Source organism: Doryrhamphus excisus, chromosome 14 (genome assembly GCF_030265055.1).
Source record: "Doryrhamphus excisus isolate RoL2022-K1 chromosome 14, RoL_Dexc_1.0, whole genome shotgun sequence".
NCBI lineage: Eukaryota > Metazoa > Chordata > Actinopteri > Syngnathiformes > Syngnathidae > Doryrhamphus > Doryrhamphus excisus.
Window position 1 is genome coordinate 2,249,584 of NC_080479.1, and position 20,687 is coordinate 2,270,270.

General features: G+C 43.4%; 1 protein-coding gene across 14 annotated transcripts in view; it reads left to right on the top strand.

The window, feature by feature from the left end:
- The window catches only part of LOC131101992 (uncharacterized), a 22,037-nt gene continuing 1,350 nt past the window's right edge, over positions 1–20,687 (top strand). For 2 of the 14 annotated variants that reach the window (XM_058047430.1, XM_058047432.1), the window contains exons 1-20: positions 1–98; positions 2,329–2,393; positions 2,457–2,516; positions 2,824–2,847; positions 7,949–8,041; positions 8,208–8,246; positions 8,327–8,383; positions 8,534–8,563; positions 8,653–8,703; positions 8,770–8,817; positions 9,632–9,676; positions 9,908–9,937; positions 10,021–10,107; positions 10,193–10,222; positions 10,580–10,609; positions 10,682–10,831; positions 10,909–10,980; positions 11,047–11,094; positions 11,165–11,200; positions 17,568–17,603. In XM_058047430.1, the coding sequence (XP_057903413.1) occupies positions 88–98; positions 2,329–2,393; positions 2,457–2,516; positions 2,824–2,847; positions 7,949–8,041; positions 8,208–8,246; positions 8,327–8,383; positions 8,534–8,563; positions 8,653–8,703; positions 8,770–8,817; positions 9,632–9,676; positions 9,908–9,937; positions 10,021–10,107; positions 10,193–10,222; positions 10,580–10,609; positions 10,682–10,831; positions 10,909–10,980; positions 11,047–11,094; positions 11,165–11,200; positions 17,568–17,603 (1,042 nt within the window). In that variant the 5' untranslated portion in view covers positions 1–87. Of the gene's footprint in view, positions 99–2,203; positions 2,394–2,456; positions 2,517–2,823; positions 2,848–7,948; positions 8,042–8,119; positions 8,247–8,326; positions 8,384–8,533; positions 8,564–8,652; positions 8,704–8,769; positions 8,818–9,631; positions 9,677–9,907; positions 9,938–10,020; positions 10,108–10,192; positions 10,223–10,579; positions 10,610–10,681; positions 10,832–10,908; positions 10,981–11,046; positions 11,095–11,164; positions 11,201–12,708; positions 12,952–17,567; positions 18,464–18,736; positions 20,491–20,687 lie in introns of those variants that run through there. The other 12 variants (XR_009119374.1, XM_058047431.1, XM_058047436.1 and 9 more) reach the window with 12 other exon arrangements.

Consider the following 20,687-nt stretch of genomic DNA (forward strand, 5'->3'; position numbering starts at 1 on the left):
TTCTAGTACAAGCCTCGCCCCACTGTAGCAAAGCTCCGCCCCCTGGATATAAAGTGCTGACAAGGGTCTGATCTCCAGACAAGCATCATGTCGCCACGGTGAGTAAAGCTTTCTGATAGTGGCTAATTACTGGATTTATGAACAACATACTGACTGATTCTTGGATATGATAGTGGCTAATAACTGGATCTTTTTATGAACACCATTCTGACTAATTCTTGGATATGATAGTGGCTAATGACTGGCTCTCATTTATGATCATGATGCTGACTAATTCCTGGATATGAGGGTGGCTAATTACTGGATCAAATTTATGAATATGATACTGACTAATTCATGCATATGATAATGGATAATTACTGGATTTCATTTATGATCATGATACTGACTAATTCTTGGATATGATAGTGGCTAATTACTGGATCTTTTTTCTGAAAACCATAGTGACAAATTCCTTGATATGATAGTGGCTAATTACTGGATCTCATTTATGATCACGATACTGACTAATTCCTGTAGTTGATAGTGACTAATTACTGGATATGATAATGGGTAATAACTGAATCTCATTTATGAACACCATACTGACTAATTCCTGGATATGATAGTGGCGAATTACTGGATATGATAATGGGTAATAACTGAATCTCATTTATGAACACCATACTGACTAATTCCTGGATATGATAGTGGCTAATTACTGGACCATTATTTGAACACCATACTGACTAATTCTTGGATATAATAGTGGCTAATTACTGGATCTCATGTATGAATACCATTGGGAATAATTCCTGGATGATAGCGGCTAATTACTGGATCTCATTGATGAACACTATACTGCCTAATTCTTGGATATGATAGTGGCTAATTACTGGATTTCATTTATGAACACCATACTGACTAATTCTTGGATATGGTAGTGGCTAATTACTGTATCTTTTTTCTGAACACTATAGTGACAATTTCCTGGATTTGATAGTGACTAATTACTGGATCTCATTTATGATCAAGATACTGACTAATTCCAGGGTAAGATGGTGGCTAATTATTGGATCTCATTTGTGAACACCATACTGACTCATTCCTGCACATGATAGTGGCTAATTACTGGATCTCATTTTTGACAACAATACTGACTAATTCCAGGGTATAATGGTGGCTAATTATTGGATCTCATTTATGAACACCATACTGACTCATTCCTGCATATGATAGTGGCTAATTACTGGATCTCATTTTTTACAACAATACTGACTAATTCCAGGATGGTGGCTAATTATTGGATCTTTTTAATTAACACCATACTGACTCATTCCTGCATATGATAGCGGCTAATTACTGGACCTCATTCATAAACACCATGCTTACAAAGTCTTTCATATGATAGTGGCTACGTACTGGACCTTTATTTGAACACCATACTGACTAATTCCTGAATATGATTGTGGCTAATAACTGGATCTCATTTATGAACACGACACTGACTAATTCTTGGATATGACAGTGGGTAATTACTGGATCGAATTTATGATGCCCACATTGACTAATTCCTGGATATGATAGTGGCTAATTACTGGATCTCATTTCTGAACACCATACTGGCTAAATCTTGGATATGATAGTGGCTAATTACTGGATCTCTTTTATGAACACCATACTGACTAATACCAGGATTTGATAGTGGTTAATTACTGGATCGCAGTCATGAACATGATACTGACTAATTCCTGGATATGATAGTGGCTAATTACTGGATCTCAATTAATGGACATATTAATAACTAATTTATGAACACAATACTGACTATGGGCTGCACGGCAGACGAGTGTTTAGCGCGCAGGCCTCACAGCTAGGAGACCCGAGTTAAATTCCACTCTTGGCCATCTCTGTGAGGAGTTTGCATGTTCTTCATTGGAGCTTCATTGGCCACTCTAAATTGTTTGTCTATATGTGCCCTGTGATTGGCTGGCCACCAGTCCAGGGTGTACCCCGCCTCTCGCCCGAAGACAGCTCGTGAGGATAAGCGTTAGAAAATGAACGAATGAATGCTGACTATTTCATGGACACAATAGGGCCTAATTGATAGGCATTGAAGTGACTCTTATGGACTTATTAGTGACTTATGAGTGACCCATAGTACGAGGATGTGGCATACAGAGTGCTGTGCATTGATGGATATGTTGGTAAGTAAATGATTTGACCAAATGACAGTAGTTCATGAGGAAGGAAGCTACCTAAGCCAAACTGATGAGTTCCTCAGTAACGAGAGTATTTAAGTGTAAAGTGAGCGCTCGATTGGGAAGTGATTGCTTCGTGTTCCGTCAGGAACCTGATCTTGGTGTCCTTGCTGGTCGTCCTGGTCCCGCCAGTGTCAGCTGCTCCTATGGAAGGTAAGAAGGGATTCTCCATGCTGCACATGCGGTGGGGACATGAGAGGTGTTGTGGTGTTTCAGAGCATGAGGAGGCGGAGCCTACTGAGGAGGTGGAGGGTGAGCAGTCGGAGGAGGAGGAGGGTAGGCTTGTTTACATCTATTTTTCTTCCTGTTCAGTAAGCATGGTGTCTTTCATGTCGATCACTTTCTCTCGGCAGTGCACCGTTTCAGCAAGTCAATCCTAAATTGACGGTAAAATTAATTATGCTCCATGAAGTGAAGAAAATAAAGAGGATCCTCCCATGAACCTTGAAGAAGCTAGCAATGGGATCTTGCTAAACCTTAGGAAACAAAAGGAGAAAATGGGTGTTGACGTTTAGCATTGGGCAAACAAAGTCCATGTGACACAACAAGAACAATAAAAAACCTGGATGTGTTTTCCTTTCAGATGATGACGACTCCACAAAGGAGGGTGAGAGATGGGCTGACCTTTAACCTTTTAAGCTTTCCACATAACAAAAACGTGAATCAATCTAAACTGTAATTAGGCCTGTCACGATAATCAATACATCCATCAACAACAGAGAAATAAAAAGCAATTGCTGAGAAACGGACATGTGCACGCGCTAGCGAGTCTCTGCACATGGAGTGTAGGGAGTATTGACAGGTGTATTCGCCTCGCCCACACTACAGCCAGGTGACAATGTACCGCCAACACACTGACTACATACTTTGTTGTGTGGGAAACACCATCCCATGGCGAGTTCAGCCATCCTCATCTGGTGACATGAAAACCAAACATGTCCTTGTGCCTAAACAAGCCTAAACTCTCATCATGGACATGCAAAGCAATTGGCACGCAATGGCAACTTCAAAGCTTTCTGTTCAATATTCAGACAATAACCTTCATAAACATAAACATAAAGGATGTTTGGGCCACGTTGACAAAAGTAAATCAACTGAGATTTCAAGAATAAAGTCATAAATGTATGATTTCAAAAAGTGGCAAGTTTTGTCTGAGACAGCTATGTTAAGGTTGGGACTTACGGGACCTTTGGCCTTGTGGAAGGGGTGGGTCAGGAAGGAGGAAGTGAGAAGGGCGAGCAAGACATGCTAATCTAAATGCTAAACTGCTGGTTTACTGCCACCAGAGAAATTAAAGCTTCCTTCCTTCCATTTCCTCTCTCACGCCTCATATCATATATCATACACACTGCTTTTCTACTAATTTCTTCAACTCATACGAACACTTTCCATTTATTTTCCATTCCATTCTCCTCCACCTATCCCGGTCACGGGGACAGCAGTCTCAGTTGGGAAGCCCAGACTTCCCCGTCCCCGGCCCCCTCCTCCAGCTCCACCAGGAGGACCCCAAAGCATTCCCATGCCAGCTGTGAGACATAATCCCTCTAGTGTGTCTTAGGTCTGCCCCGGGGCCTTCTGCCGGCCGGGCATGCCGGAACACCTCACCAGGGAGGCATCCGGACTAGATGCCACCTCAACTGGCTCTTCTCCATGTGAAGAAGAAGTGGCTCTACTCTGAACCCCTCCCGGTGACTGACTTCACCCTATCTCATAGGGTAGAGTCCTGGCACCCTACGGAGGAAACTCATTTCAGCCGCTTGTATCCACCATCTCCTTCTTTCTGTCATGACCCACAGCTCATGACCATAGGTGCTCTCTTTTCACCACAACGGCCCGTAAACAGGTTGGATTTACTGCTGGATCCTGAATGCCAACCAAGATCCTGCTCCGGTTGTAAAAGAACCCAATGGCACGTACAGTAGTAACTAGCCACCAATCCCATGATCCTGGAGCACTCCACACAGGACCCCACGAGGGACACAGTTCAATTTTCCAAGTCCACTAAGCCTATATAGACCGGTTGGGCACAGGGCATCACTAGACCTGATACTGTACTGGGGCACACCTGGGGCACACAGAATTCATGAGAGCACGCAAAGAGCGCAAGAGAATTCAACACTTATTTATCACCAAAGATAAATAGATCTATTCAATCATATCAGACTATGTTGTTGACTAGATCTTTGATTAACCATCTGAAAAGTACTGCGCTAATGCATTTGACCTACTTGTGCACTTTACTCTAGACTTGTAAACTATTACATTAAACCATTACAAAAACACAACAACTGTTGTGTGTCTCTTCAGGGAATCATTTTTGGGAAGTAAACTGTAACGTCTTGTTTTCAGTTTTGCAAAATGGTCAATCACTTGGCTGTGGCTTCACTTGGAAAGTTCCTCACTCTCCACTGACATGATGGCAAGATGGTGAAGCCTATCCTGCCTCATTGTGCTTCTCAGCCAAGTGTGGAGCCATTTTCTGTGAAATAAACTTGAATGGTTTAAAAATGTGGCTCACGACTTGATCTTAGGGGAAAATGTTTTTCTTATAATAATAATAATACATTTTATTTAAAAGCGCCTTTCAGGACACCCAAGGTCGCTGTACAGGAGATAAAAACACCAATATAAAATACAAAAAACAAACAAAAACATACAAAACAAGATAAAAGACAACAAACAATAAATAAGAACATACAATAAATAGGGGGAGGAGGGACCATGTGAAGCTGTTAAAGGGAATAGGCAAGTTTGAACAGATCTTCTTCTTCTTCTTCCTGAAGATAGACCATTTGAGAACCACTGCACCATCCTTAGGCTATATCTGTCGACACAAGCTTACTCAAAATCATCATTGATGCAGAGTTCAGGATGCTCAGGATGCTGGTTCCTGAGCAGAACCAGCGGACCATGAACAGACCATGAACCATGAAACTCACTGGAAGTTCCCCCGACAGCTCGTACAGCAAATGAATGTAGTTGTCTTGATACAAGGAATAACGTTAGCTAACTTAGCATTAACTTAAGACAGACTTCTGTTGCCTGTCTAGCTAGGACTTCAGTTACTTCTCTCATTCCTTGCTGCTTTGTCCCTGCTGCAGGCGAATAACCTTCTGATATCTAGCTAGGAGTTACAGTTAGAGTCAAATCAAAATCAAAATAGTATATTTAACAAGTTGTTGTTGGCTAATATTACCTACCTCACGCAGTGATTCTCATCGCCTGCCTCTCACTCTCCCTCTCTCGCTCTCTTGCTCCCTTTCTCTCGCTCTCTTGACTTGAGTTGACACACAAGCTGAAGTCTCTACACTTGAATAAATTATCATATTAATTAGCCATGTGCCATTGTTTATGTGGAGTGAATACAGCAGCAATGCATTGCCATACTAAGTAGTATGTGCCTTGGACTTAAAACTCTGAAGTGATTTTTTTTTAATTTGGTGACATTTTTACTGGGGCACTGCAGATCAATACTGGGGCACGTGCCCCCGTGAAATCTGTCTGGCGACGCCGCTGGTTGGGCAAACTTCCATGTACCCTCCAGTACCTTTGCGAGGGTGTAGAGCTGGTCCAGTGTTCCGACCAGGATGAAAACCACATTGGACCTCTTGTAGCCGAGGTTGTACCATTAACAGTCCTACCATTCACTCCAGCCCCGGGAATAGACTTTCCGAGGGAGGCTAAGGAGTGTGACCCCCTACAGTTGGGACACACTTCTGGACACCCTTCTTGAAAGGGGGAACCACCACCCCGGTGTGCCAATCCAGAGGTACTGTTCCCGACTTCTACTAAATGTTGAAGAGACGTGTTAGCCAAGACAGTCCCTCAACTTCCAGAGTCTTGAGAGATTCAGGGCGAAACTCGTCCACCCCTGTAGCTTTACCAACGGGGAGCTTTTTTTTTTTTCACTTTATTGAAAAAAATAACTTTATTCTACTGATGTCACGACTTTATTCCACTAATATGACCACTTTATTCTACTAATATCACCACTGTATTCCACTAATAATCACCACCACTTTATTCCACTAATATCAGGACTTCATTCTACTATCACCACTTTATTCCACTAATATCAGGACTTCATTCTACTATCACCACTTTATTCCACTAATATGGCCACTTTATTCCACTAATATCACCACTTTATTTCACTAATATGACAACTTTATTCTACTAATGTCACCACTTTATTCCACTAGTATCACTACTTCATTCTACTATCACCAATTTATTCCACTAATATACCACTGTATTCCACTAACATCAGGGCTTCATTCTACTATCACCACTTTATTCCACTAATATGGCCACTTCATTCCACAAATATCACCACTGTGTTCCACTAATATCAGGACTTCATTTGACTATCACCACTTTATTCCACTAATATGGCCACTATATTCCACTAATATCACAACAATATTCTAATATCACCACTTTATTCCACTAATATCACTTTATACCACTAATATCACCACTGTATTCCACTAATGTCACCACTTTATTCCACTAATATTACCACTGTATTCCACTAATGTCACCACTTTATTCCACTAATATCACAACTTCACTCTGCTGTCACTTTATTCCACTAATATGGCCACTTTATTCCACTAACATCACCACTGTATTTTATTTTACTAATATAACCACTTTATTCCACTAATATGACCGCTATATTTTACTAATATCATTTTATACCACTAATATCACCACTGTATTCCACTAATGTCACCACTTTATTCCACTAATATCACTATATTTTACTAATATCACTTTATACCACTAATACCACCACTGTGTTCCACTAATATCATGACTTAATTCGACTATAACCACTTTATTCCACTAATGTGGCCACTTTATTCGACTAATATCACCACTTCATTCCACTAATATGACCACTATATTGCACTAAAATCACTACTTCATTCTACTATCACCCCTTCATTCCACTAATATGACCACTATATTCCACTAATATCGCTACTTCATTCTACTATCACCACTTCATTCCACTAATATGGTCACTTTATTCCACTGATATCACAACTTCATTCTGCTGTCACCACTTTATTCTTCTAATGTCACCACTTTATTCCACTAATATCAGGACTTCATTCTACTATCACCACTTTATTCCACTAACATCACCGCTGTATTTTACTAATATCACCACTTTATTCCTAATATCACCACTTTATTCCACTAATATCACCACTGTATGTTACTAATATCCCCACTGTATTCCACTAATATCACCACTGCATTTTATGAATATCACCACTTTATTCCACTAATATCACTTTATTCCACTAATATCACCACTTTATTCCTCTAATGTCACCAATTTATTCCACTAATGTCACCAATTTATTCTACTATTGCCGCTTTATTCCACTAATATCAGCACTACTAACTGTGACTTTATTGCTAATGTACAACTTTAATGCTATTGTTTTCAGAGCGGTACAAGAGTGACGCTGGTTGTGAATGAGAACTCTTGTGATGTGAAGTGTAGCTATAGCTAAAAGTCATCTGTCCATCAGTGTGTTATGGTGACAGGCCTAGCAGTGATGAAGGTGACTGTGAGGCTCATGGAATGGGGGCCTTTTCTGAATCAGTAGTCAAATTGAAGCTGGAGATTTTTGGATTAGACCAAATCCTGGAATGAAAGTGAATCTTTGTGAACTTTTTTAATTAAGTGCAAGAAACACAAGCTGCATTCATACCCCCCACCCCACCTTCCTCTCCAGCAGGACCTCCTGGTGCCCCCCAGACGGCAGGCGGAGCTTCAGGTAAGATGAGCGCTCAGGTTTTCCAAGCTCAAATGTTGCTTTGTCCCATGTTGTCCAAATGTTCCGTGCTGTTCAAAGATGAAGGTTCCATTGAGTGGTCACATGGTTCCATCATTAGCATGTCTTGGAGCCAATCAGGGCTCATCCTCAGCTCACCTCTTTGCAGGTATGAGACCCCACGTGCCGTCTACTGTCCATGGCAGCGGTGAGTCCAACGGCAGCAGACGACATCCTCGGCTGCTACGAAAACGTCTGAGGAGTTGATGACTTGTTTCAATGCGTCAGGTTGGCAGGATGGCGCGGCCGGAGGACACTCCGACGGAAGCACGGGCAGCTCTGGTGGTAAAGCTCACATTCTGGAATACCGTATCTGTCTTTCTGTCCGCCCAGTCCAGGGTGGAGTCTGTCTTTGGTCGGCTAGGATAGGCTCCAGTTCACCTTTGACCCTGAACTGAAGCGCTACACAATGTGTGTGTGTGTGTGTGTGTGCAGGTTCTGACGCGGTGGACTCTTATTCAAACGGTGAACATCTTTGACCTTGTAATGTCCTCCCAACTCAGCCTTCAATCCAATGTGCATCATGATGCCCAAATGTTTGTGGAGCACTCCAGGTAACGGACAGAAGCTGTTGAACGGAAGGGGAGGAGCCGAGGGACAAACAGGTAAGCAGAAAGGGGGGCGGGGAATACAATGTTCCAGCCCTGTCAATCAATGAAGCGTTGTCGCAGGTGTGCTGATGTCACTTGAGGGTGGAGCTTCTCCCCTGGAGCACGCAGGTAAGTGTCCAGGAGAGGTGCGTCCCATTGGATGACAGGGATGATGAAGACAGAGTCTTGCAGATGATTGGCCGATGTTACTGCAGGAAATATTCATTGTCAAAACAAAACTCACCAGATATCCACCATCTTAGATTCGTGTTAGTGTGACGGATTGAAGAAGCAAAGAGACATCCCGTCTGCTCCTGCTTCCTCTGCCCCTCCTCAGAATCCTCCTCATAGTCCCACCCTTGAGTCCCCCTTGGGAAGGGGGGGTCTTCTAAGCCATCTTCATTCATTCATTCATTTTCTACTGCTTATCCTCACGAGGGTCGCGGGGGTGCTGGAGCCTATCCCAGCTGTCTTTGGGCGAGAGGCGGGGTCCCCCCTGGACTGGTCACCAGCCAATCACAGGGCACATATAGACAAACAACCATTCCCACCCACATTCATACCTATGGACAATTTGGAGTCGCCAATTAACCTAGCATGTTTTTGGAATGGGGCAGGAAACCGGAGTCACTGCCATCTTATCTTATTCGTGGACAAAAGTAAGGGAGACTTGCATTCTTTACCATTTGGCCTCTGGACATCAACTATATTCACATAAAAAAGTCTAAAGGATACTTATATAGAGTTTATAACAAGTACTACATATGTTGGCTCTCAGGACAATATATACTGTATGACCAATATTATATTTATTATGGCTATGCATACATATATACCATACCTATGTTATACACTACATACATTTTTACCATTAGCATGCTAATATATGACCAATAGATCCGCAAACATGTCTGTGACTCCCTTCTCCATCTGCTTCTGGAAGGAACCGTGGAAGCACACTTACATCACTTCCTGTTGGACCTGCTGGGTGAGCCCAACCACAACATCTCTCTCTCGTCTGCAGTCCTGTTGGCTCTTGCTAATGCTAATCACCAAGTCACCTGGCTACCACAGCCTGATGACCATTAGAGGTCGCCAAATGATATTTCAAATGTAGTACTTGGAATTGTCCACCAGAGGTAGACAGAGCTGATATGACGTCAACAGACTTGACACTTATGACAATAGAAATGTCGGTAATAACCATGGTTTCTTTCAGGCCGCACACCAACCAGCATGGACGCCACAGGTCGGACATATTCCCTCTCACCAGTATTACTGGTAGTACTGGTGTACTTTCCATAACTCTTCTTTCTTTCTTATCCTATCAAGGAAGTCTCATGGACGCTCGTGCCATCAGCCAATCACCCTCTAGTCCCCACTCAAGCCACGACCAATCCACTGCCCGGCAGGACTCATGTACTAAAAAGCAGTACTCTTATGTCAAAAAATACTACACACCCTCACTGCATGGTGATCATTTCTTCGACTTGGTTCTCCTCAGCATCTTTCTCATCACCAGCTCAACAGACAGGTACTACACACACTACTACCACTACTACTACTACTACTACACTCTATACAGAAATATTTGCACACACACTACTACTACTACGACTATTACTACTACACTCTATACGTAATACTACCACACACACACCACTACTACTACTACTACTACACACTATACGGTAATACTAGCACACACACTACGACTACCTCTACTACACTCTATATGGTAATAGAGTGTATTAGAGTGTATAATAAACACTAGCTCACACAGCAGTAAGAGGTGTATTAGAGTGTATAATAGTTGACAGGAGTTTTTGGGAAGTACCTAGAGTACTTGATGGAGGAGAGGTAGTAGTGATGAAAGATGGCTGTCATCCAGCAGGAAGTCAGCTGATGGACACAGATGGAGGTCACCATCTCACAGGTCTCACGAAAGGGACCAAGGCAGAAGCTTCATCTGAGTGTTTGCTATTATTCTCAGTGTCCGCCCGACCGGCGTCCTTCAGGGATCTTCACGCTCACAGCGTCCCGTGGGCCCCCACGGGTACGACCGTTCTACCGCGGGGTTCCACAATCAATGCTTTTCTTCATCTTTGGACCGCCAGTGTCAGCAGGCACCGTGACAGCACCAGTGAGCATCAGTAAACATCGAATGTTGTGTTTCCGGTCAGCCATGTTTCTTATCCCGCCGTATGCCGTACGTGTCAGTTACAGGGTCCTCGCCTGTGGTCACCCGCACCGAGCTGGCAGATGGCGACCTGGCACACACTCCGCACTCAGGTGCTTTTTGGCACTAGCGCTTGCATGGCCAAGATCATTAGGTTTTATGTACCTCTTTTCTTACAGGAACACACACATGGCGCACTGACACCGTTACCATGGCAACAGCCCCAAGTAAGCTTCGTCCACCAGGGATAACACCAGTACTAACACACTAGTCAAAGTTAAACATCTTCCCTTTTAGTCTTTGCAGAGGCATCAGGAACTCCACTCCACTCCAGTGAGTCTTTTCACATGTCTCTGCTCAATAACCCGTATCATACCCTGCCATGATATCATCACCCATGATAGCATACCTTAATCATGACATCATCACCCATGATATCATATGCTATAATCATATCACACCCTAATCATATCATCACCTATGATATCACACACTATCATGATATCATCACCCGTGACATTGTTGTGAAAAAAATTAGTAGTAGTAGTAGTTAGTAGTAGTAGGAAATAGAATGCCAGAAATAAATACAGAATTCTGGCAGTTGTTATGACCTTTGCCAAACAAAGGGGTCAGACAACACACAATATGCATTGCGGTCTGAGGTGTCTGGCCGAGAGTGGCCTGTTGGTGGGAACTCTTACATTACAATACATTACAATAGTGAATACATTCTTACACCATAATATCAGACTCATGATATCATCAGCGATATCATACCCTATCATAGCATCAGCGATATTATAGCCTATCATGATATCAGTCCCTATCATCATATCATCAGCCATATCATACCCTGTCATAATATCAGACCCTATCATGATATCATCAGCCATATCATACCCTATCATGATATCATACCCTATCATGATGGCATCACCAATATCATAGCTTGTTTTTCTGCTGTACACGGAAGCGCAGTGCTTCCGGCTGTCACCACAATGTGACACACATTTTTGGAGCTTCACCGTGTTGTGGGCCACTGGAGGGGACATCCCAGAGGATTCACGACATATACGTTGTGTGTAGCAAGGGTGGTCAAAGCACCACTATGATGCGGGGGAGGTAGCTGGAATGTAAAAAAACACAGAAGAGGCACAGCCACAGGAGAATGTGCTGCCGGAAATATACTAATAGCGTAGAAAGCAGCGGTGGTAATGATGATGATGATGCTCGTGTTTGCATGAGAGAGGTGAAGGAGAATGCCAAGTGGATCGGACATTTTGATGAGCGTCTGAGCCAGGTGATTTCCTAATGCTAAGTAGATTAGTGAATTTACTCCCATCGCAAACGTTGGGTCATAATGATGATATTATTCATGTCATGTATGATGTCATACCCTATATCATACCCAATATCGTACCCTATAATAATGTCATACCCTATATCGTACCCTATGATGTAATACACTTGATCATACCCTATGATATCATACCATATATCATACCTGATGTCATACCCTATGATATCATATCTTATGATATCATACCTGATGTAATAACCTATATCATAGCCTATGATATCATACCCTGATGTCATAGCCTCTGATATCATACCCTATATCATACCTGATGCCATACCCTATGACAGGGGTCTGCAACCCAACCCAACCCAAGCCATATTGGACCAAAAAAACCAAAAGCAAAAAGCCTTATAAAAATCCTCAAAGCCTTATAATGAAGGCAACACATGCTGTATGTATCTATAGTATTAGCCTACTATCAAAATGACTACGTTGGCTACAAATACATGACTTCATGATTAAATGTTTATTTTCCCTGCAGCGTATCCTGTAGGGAATGACGCACGATGACTACTGTCGTACGATGCCGCCTCAAGTTTAACTTCATTCATTCATTTATTTTCTACCGTTTACCCTCACAAGGGGGTGCTGGAGCCTATCCCAGCTGTCTTTGGGCGTGAGGTGCGGTACACCCTGGACTGGTTTGCCACCCAATCCCAGGGCACATATAGACAACAACCATTCCCACCCACATTCATACCTATAGACAATTTGGAGTGGCCAATTAACCTAGCATGTTTTTGGAATGGGGGAGGAAACCGGAGTACCGGAGAAAACCATACATGCATGGGGAGAACATGCAAACTCCACACAGAGATGGCCGAGGGTGGGATTGAACTCAGGTCTCCTAGCTGTGAGGTCTGCGCGCTAACCACTCGACCGTTACAATATTGATAAATTATGTTCCATTGATTTGATGAAATTAAAGAAATGCAATATAGAAATCCGATTTTTTTATTTCGAGGATTCGAAAAAACAACAAAATCGAACGTGCATAACCCCCTGCCCTTAATCTGGGCAACAAACAGTGCAACAAAACGCAGCCTGCATTTATAAAAATAAAACGAAAGCCTTTTGAAAATGTGAAGTATATAAAATCAAATTAATAGTTTACGTTTGATTTCTGTGCAAATGCCAAGCAAATCGGTGCAAGGGTAAAACGCAGCAGCTGTCCTCTTTTGACACACAACCAACGTAGCTATCCTGGTGTTAACTTGTCAGGTAGGTAGGTAGGTAGGTAGGTAGGTAGGTAGGTAGGTAGGTAGGTAGGTAGGTAGGTAGGTAGGTAGGTAGGTAGGTAGGTAGGTAGGTAGGTAGGTAGGTAGGTAGATGTAGATGAACTATCTACCGAACCAACGTGTCAACTTGTCAGTGTTATTCAGCTCCGAAGGGCGACCTGACTTCAGCAGAGAAGGAAAATGTTACTTGTTGCTTCCAACCAACTGGATTTTAACATTCCAGCCCCGAGACATTTTACACCGAACTTCCTGGTTCAAAGGTCATGCAAGTCCACCCTACATAGCTGTCCAAGGCAAATGCCTGTAACACTCGACCCGAGGAACAAAACACAATAATATCCCTAAGTGTCATACCAAATATATACTGGCGAAAATCAGAAATCACTTTAAAACAGCCACTTTGTTACTAAATATGTGTCACAGGATTGTGTTCTTACCCGTTAATGTGACTTCTGTTTTCGGACATGACTGGTCAGCTTCTCAACATCGGGCATGTAAGATGAATGCAATGAATGCAAAAGATTCGGTCCAAGAAAGGTACAAGAAACGTTTAATCCTCAGTTATTTTTCTCTTTTTCCCTTTGGGATCCATGGCCCATCACACAGCCGCCGGTTTGTTTACAACAGCCACCTGTTGTAGCAGGGCATAGAAATGTGTATCGCGGGCTATGACGCAAATCTTCATTGACAGAAATGTTGAAATGTAATATTTACTCTACACATTTTACAGCATTGGAAAACATTAAGAATGTTTGAGTCGTTTGTCTTCCTACAGAAACCATATTAAAACCAAAAATATATTTCTCTTCCCCATCTTTTTCCATTTTCAAACATTTTTCAAAAAACTCCAGGGAGCCACTAGGACGGCGCTAAAGAGCCGCGTGCGTCTCTCTGGGGGTTGCCGACCCCCAATATGGGGTATGACATTATCATAGGATATGATATAGCATATGACATCATCATAGGGTATGATATACGGTATGAATCATCATAGGGTATGATATAGCATATGACATCATCATAGGGTATGATATACGGTATGAATCATCATAGGGTATGATATAGCATATGACATCATCATAGGGTATGATATACGGTATGAATCATCATAGGGTATGATATAGCATATGACATCATCATAGGGTATGATATACGGTATGAATCATCATAGGGTATGATATAGCATATGACATCATCACAGGGTATGCTATAGCTTATGACATCATCATAGGGTATGATATAGTGCAGGGATCAGCAACCCGTGGCTCCAGAGCTGCATGTGGCTCTTCAGCCTCCTTATTGTGGCTCCCTTTGCAAAGCTCAAATATTTTAACACCCGAGTGGGGAAAATGCACATCTTTGTAATGAGTTAAAATAGAAAAAAATCCAACTTTGTGTGAGACCATGAAGGCATCCTGGCTGAGTCCTGACTGGTGATTGGATGAGCCGAAAGGATGCTATTCGGTTCTCTCTCACACAGATAAACATGGAGGACAAAAGTCTCACTTTCCAGGAGCTATTTGACATTTCTATAAAATGAATTAGAGATCATTTTAAAAACAGTGGCATGGGAACTTGATTGTGCCAGAGTAAACAAATCAGATAATTGACACATACATTTATGTAAGTTTATAACAAATACTAGCAAGAGTATTCCATCAACTGGTTGTTTATTATCTGAACTACTACGATACCCCAAAATTCCCTCCAAATTTGTCAGCCAAAACAGTGGGAGATTCATAATTTCTTCAGGTGTAGAATTTATAAGACGAAGAAGAGCGTTTTGGTTTTAAACCGATGTTTTGTGGCTCCAGGCTTTTCTTTAGTGGGCCTTTGTTAAATGGCTCTTTTCATAGTACAGGTTGCCAACCCCTGCCCTATATCATACCTTATGATGATGTCATACCCTATGATGATGTCATACCCTATGATGATGTCATACTCTACATCATACCCTATGTCATACGCTATATCATACCCTATGATGATGTCATACTCTACATCATACCCTATGATGTCATACGCTATATCATACCCTATGATGATGTCATACCCTATACCACCTCTGTCTCTGGCATCCTTCTGTCTTCATGAGACGATGGAGGAGTTCCGTAGAGATGGGAGGTCAGCAGCAACGGTGGGAGTGGTTGAACAGTCCCACCCTCGAGTGGCAGTCCCCCTTACATTTTTTGCAGACGAATGTTGATTGTTGTTGTGGCTAGCACTCTGCTTCCGCCTTCTCTTAGCCAAAGCTGCATTTCTGGCATCCTCAGCCACCTTTACGCCAGATTTCAGTTAGTTGCCAGGAAGACCGGTCCTCAGCAAGGCTGTCCCAGTAGGAGACGTCGATATTGCACTGCTTCATGTCTCTTTGGCAGACGTTTTTGAAGCGGAGGCAGGGGCTCCCAGTTGGTCGTGTGCCCTCAACAAGTTCTCCTACAGGATGTCCTTTGGAATTTGACCTGCATCCATCCTGCGCACGAGGCCGAGTCAGCGCAAACGTCTGCCCCTCAAGATGGCCACAATTCTCTTCATGCCTGCTCGCTGTAGTATCTCCCTGTCTGGGATTTTGTCCTGCAACGGACGTAGAGAATGCATCGTAGGCATCTGAGGTGGAAGCTGTGGAGTCTCTTCTCATGCCTGCGTAGGGGGTCCATGCTTCGCTGCTGTAAAGGAGGGTGCTAAGCACAGAGGCTTGGTAGACACGCATCTTAGTCTTTTCCGTGAGACTGGAGTTATTCCAGACTCTGGTGCAGTTTCGACATGACTACTGCGGTCTTGGCGATTCTGCTGCTCACTTCTGTTTCCAGTGTGTGCGAGCTTGAGATGGAGGACCCAAGGTGGGTGAAGTTTCCCACAGTGTTCAGCACATGCCCATCAATGGCGATGGTTGGGGGATGGTCTGTGCCGTGAGCCATGACATTGGTTTTCTTCAGGCCGAAGGTGAGCCCAAACTCCTTGCCGGCAGCAGAGAAACTACTGACGAGCTGCTGCAGTCCATGATCCATATGCGAAACTAGGGCTGCATCATCCGCGAAGAGCATCTCGCACCTCTCTCACTTTGGTCTTGGCACGGCGGCGGCAATGTTGAAGAGCTTGCCATCGGCTCGGGTGTGAATGTACACCCCTTCGCCGCAGTCTTTAAAAGCGTATTGAAGGAGCAAGGAGAACAAAAGGCCGAAGAGCGTTGGTGCAAGGACACAGCCCTGCTTTCACACCACTGCTGACAGGAAAAGCCCCAGACGTGGCACCGTTGAAGCACAGTGTGCTGTGCATGTTGTCTTGGAAAGAGGTGATGACAGTATGCAGGTGTGGGGGGGCAGCCGATCTTCTTAAGGAACTGAAAGTTCGCTCCTGCTGACGAAATCAAATGCCTTTGTTAGATCGATGAAAGCGACAAAGAGAGACATCTGCTGTTCCTGGCACTTCTCTTAGAGCTGACCAGGGAGAATACCATGTCCACGTTTGACCGGTCAGCACGGAAGGCACATTGGCAGATGTAGGAGGTGAGGGTCTGCAGGCGGGCAAGGGTGACATGTGTGAAGACCTTCCCCACAGTGCTCAGGAGGGAGATACCTCGGTAGTTGTTACAGTCGCTTTTGTCACCCTTGTTTTTATACAGGGTGACAATGTTTGCATCACGCATGAGGAATGTGTCCTTCCTCCCAGCATTTAGGGTAGGTAGAAGGGTATGCGGGGGCCCAGTGGTACAGGTTTCCCACTATTCAGGACTTCTGCTGGAATGCTCACTGTCAGAAGGCATGCCAAGAGGTACCTTCCAAAAGGCAAGCTTGCCAGCAACAAACTCCATGCATGGAGCCAATAAGACTGGAAATGACCCCTGCTCTATATATCGTACCCTATGATAGCATTCCCTGTGATTATGTTATAACCTAGTTCATACCCAATGATATCATACCTTATGATGTCATACCCTATGATGATGTATACCCTATGATGATATCATACCCTGATATCATACCCATATCATACCCTATGATGATATCATACCCTATGATGATGTCATACCCTTTAATATCATATCCTATGATGATGCCATACCCTATGGTGCTGTGTATGATGATGTCATGTGTTGGTGCAGGTGCTGTACAGGTGACTGAGGACTTCCACAAGGCTGGTAAGTCTCTCCAGTGTGTTCACATCAGAGATGTTGGTCAGAATTAGTACAATGAATGATAATGATATTTTAAGGATAGTTGGAATATTTTCACATGAAGTTATCATCTCCTTCAGCACTGTAGTGTCCAGTTCTGGCCAGATTTCAGTGATGAGGAATATTGTTCTGGTTAGTTCCTGAGTCATTTAAGTCATGAGTTTGGCTTCTCAAAACAATATGCTTTCAAAGCACTAATACATTTACATGACAAAAATGCCTCCTCACGAAACTCACACCTCACACTCACTCGCTTCCACTTCCACTGTGGAACACACACACACTAAAGGACAGGCTATCGCCATCCGTGCCAGTAAACTGTGGAACACACACACAACAAAGGACAGGCTATCGCCATCCGTGCCAGTAAACAGTGTGGAACACACACAACAAAGGACAGGCTATCGCCATCTGTGCATGTAAACAGTGTGGAACACACAAAACAAAGGACAGGATATCGCCATCCGTTCAAGTAAACACTGTGGAACACACACAACAAAGGACAGGGTATCGCCATCTGAGCACCAGTGGGCTGATGGGACCAAATGTCACCGTTGACGTACAGGACATTTGGAAAGTATTCACAGCGCTTCATATTTTCCACATTTGTTTATGTCACAGCCTTATTCCAAAATTGATTCAATTCAGATTTGCCCGCCGAAAACGAAGTGGTGGGTCTACAAGGGGGAGATCCTGTGTGGCTTATTCTGGCTGGGACCGGCCGGGCCCCACTGGTGAAGGCCCAACCACCAGACGCTCGCCTGTGAGCCCTTCCCCCGGGCCTGGCTCCAGGGTGAAGCCCCAGTATCTCACATCCGGGCGAGGTACGGTTCCTCCTCTTGGCTTTAGTCAGAAGGGTCTTCTGAATCACTCTTAGTCTGGGAGCGTGAGGTCGACAGGCGGATCTGCGCAGCCTTGGCAGTTATGCGGTTGCTGTACCGGACCGTCGTGGTGAAAAGAGAGCTGAGCCGGAAGGCAAAGCTGTCAATTTACCGGTCGATCTATGTTCCCACCCTCACCTATGGTCATGAGCTTTGGGTCATGACTGAAGGTCATGAGATGGCGGATACAGGCGGCTGAAATGAGTTTCCCCATAGGGTAGCTGGAGTCACCCTAAGAGATAGACTGAGAAGCCGCTCCTCCTTCACATCAAGAGGTGTCAGTTGAGGTGGCTCGGGCATCTAGTCTGGATGCCTCCCGGACGCCTCCCTGGTGAGGTGTTCCGGGCATGACCAGCCCGAAAAGGCCCCGGGGCAGACCTAGGACACACTGGAGGGATTTTGTCTCACAGCTGGCCTGGGAACACGTTGGTCTCCTCCCGGTGGAGCTGGAGGAGGTGGCCGGGGACCGGGAAGTCTGGGCTTCCCTACCGAGACTGCTGCCCCCGCGACCCGGATAAGCGGAGGAAAATGGATGGATGGATTCAATGCATATTTTTCTCAAAAAGTCTACACACAACACCCCATAATGACAATGTGAAAAATGTTTTTCTTTTAATTGTGGGAAATGTATTATAAATTAAAAAGTGAATAATCACATAATCACACAAGTATCACAGCCTTTGGCGTGAAACTCCAAATGGAGCTCAAGTACATTCTGTTTCCACTGATCATCCTTTAGATCAGGGGTGTCAAACATACGGCCCGCGGGCCGGATCCGGCCCGTCTGGTGGTTTGGTACGGCCCGGGGAAGAAAGCTGCATTGTATAAAAAAAATATGAATTTAATTTAAAAATTGTAGTTCTTGTATTATCCGCTAGGGGGCGCATTTTCCCTGTTTAAAAGATATGTGCGCAGCAAGCGTTAATTCTGACGTGAAACGGTACAAAGAGAAGATTTCAGGGCTGTTGATGGAGTTTGAGAAAAGATTTCAGGTTTTTAGCGAACTCGAAACAGATTTTGCAGTTTTTCGCTCAACAGTGAAGGTTATTCATTTGTTCAAATTGCTTTCCAGATGTTGAAAAACAGTGTTTTTAAGTTCCACAAGGCTGGTATAAATGTTTTTGGAACATTGTTACTAATTCTGTGATCAGTTTTATGTACAACACACTTAAATATATGTTTAACTGTGTAAAAGTGTTGTTAAAATTGCACATACTTTATTTATGTTCTTATGTTATTCTCTTGTTCATAATATATTGTTCATAATGTAAAAGGAAAATTCTGTTAATAAACATTTTGATAATTTATTCATTCTTTGCACAAATTATTAGTATTAGTGACTAATACAAAGGAAAAAAGTGGGCTTATTGTTAGTTCTATGTCATTTTGCAATGAGTTTACTGGTCCGGCCCGCTTGATCTCAAATTAAGCTGTATTCGGCCCGCAGACCAAAGGGAGTTTGACACCCCTGCTTTAGATGTTTCAGTAGCTTCATTGGAGTGGTAAACAGTTGGTTGGACACGATGTGGAAAGGCACACCTTGTCTCGCTCACTTTGGCTGGAATTGGCCAAAGGGGCATCAACAAAGTATTGGGCAGAGGCTGTGGATACTTATGGTCATGTCACTTCTTTATTTTTAATAAATTAGCAATTACAAAAATGTTTTTTTCACATTGCTGTTATGGGGTGTTGTGTGTACAATTTCAGAGAAAAAAATGTATTTAATCCATTTTGGAATAAAGCTGTGACATCAAAAAATGTGGTAAATGTGAAGCGCTGCAAATAATTTCCGGATGAACTGACCTACACTGTTGATGGATATGCATGTCTAAACATCCCAACTATCCCTTAAAGGGGACCTATGATGACTTTTCTGACCTATAAAATGTAGTTAAAATGTTGTATTCTGGTGTTGAACCATGCCAAAGTTTCAGATGACAGGGTTTGCGCATTTGGAAGTGAGCCCTGAAAGATGGCTCAAAACGCTGGCTTTCAGAGAGCGTGGATGTCGACGCCATACACTCTCTGCCCTCCCCCAACCTCTGCCTATCTGTTTATGAAACAACCTCAGGCAGATGTTATTATAGTTGGTGATTCCCAGCAGGAGAAAACTAGTTTCATCTGTCAATGGCATTTTTGCACAGGGCCGTTTTTGAGAACATGGAAT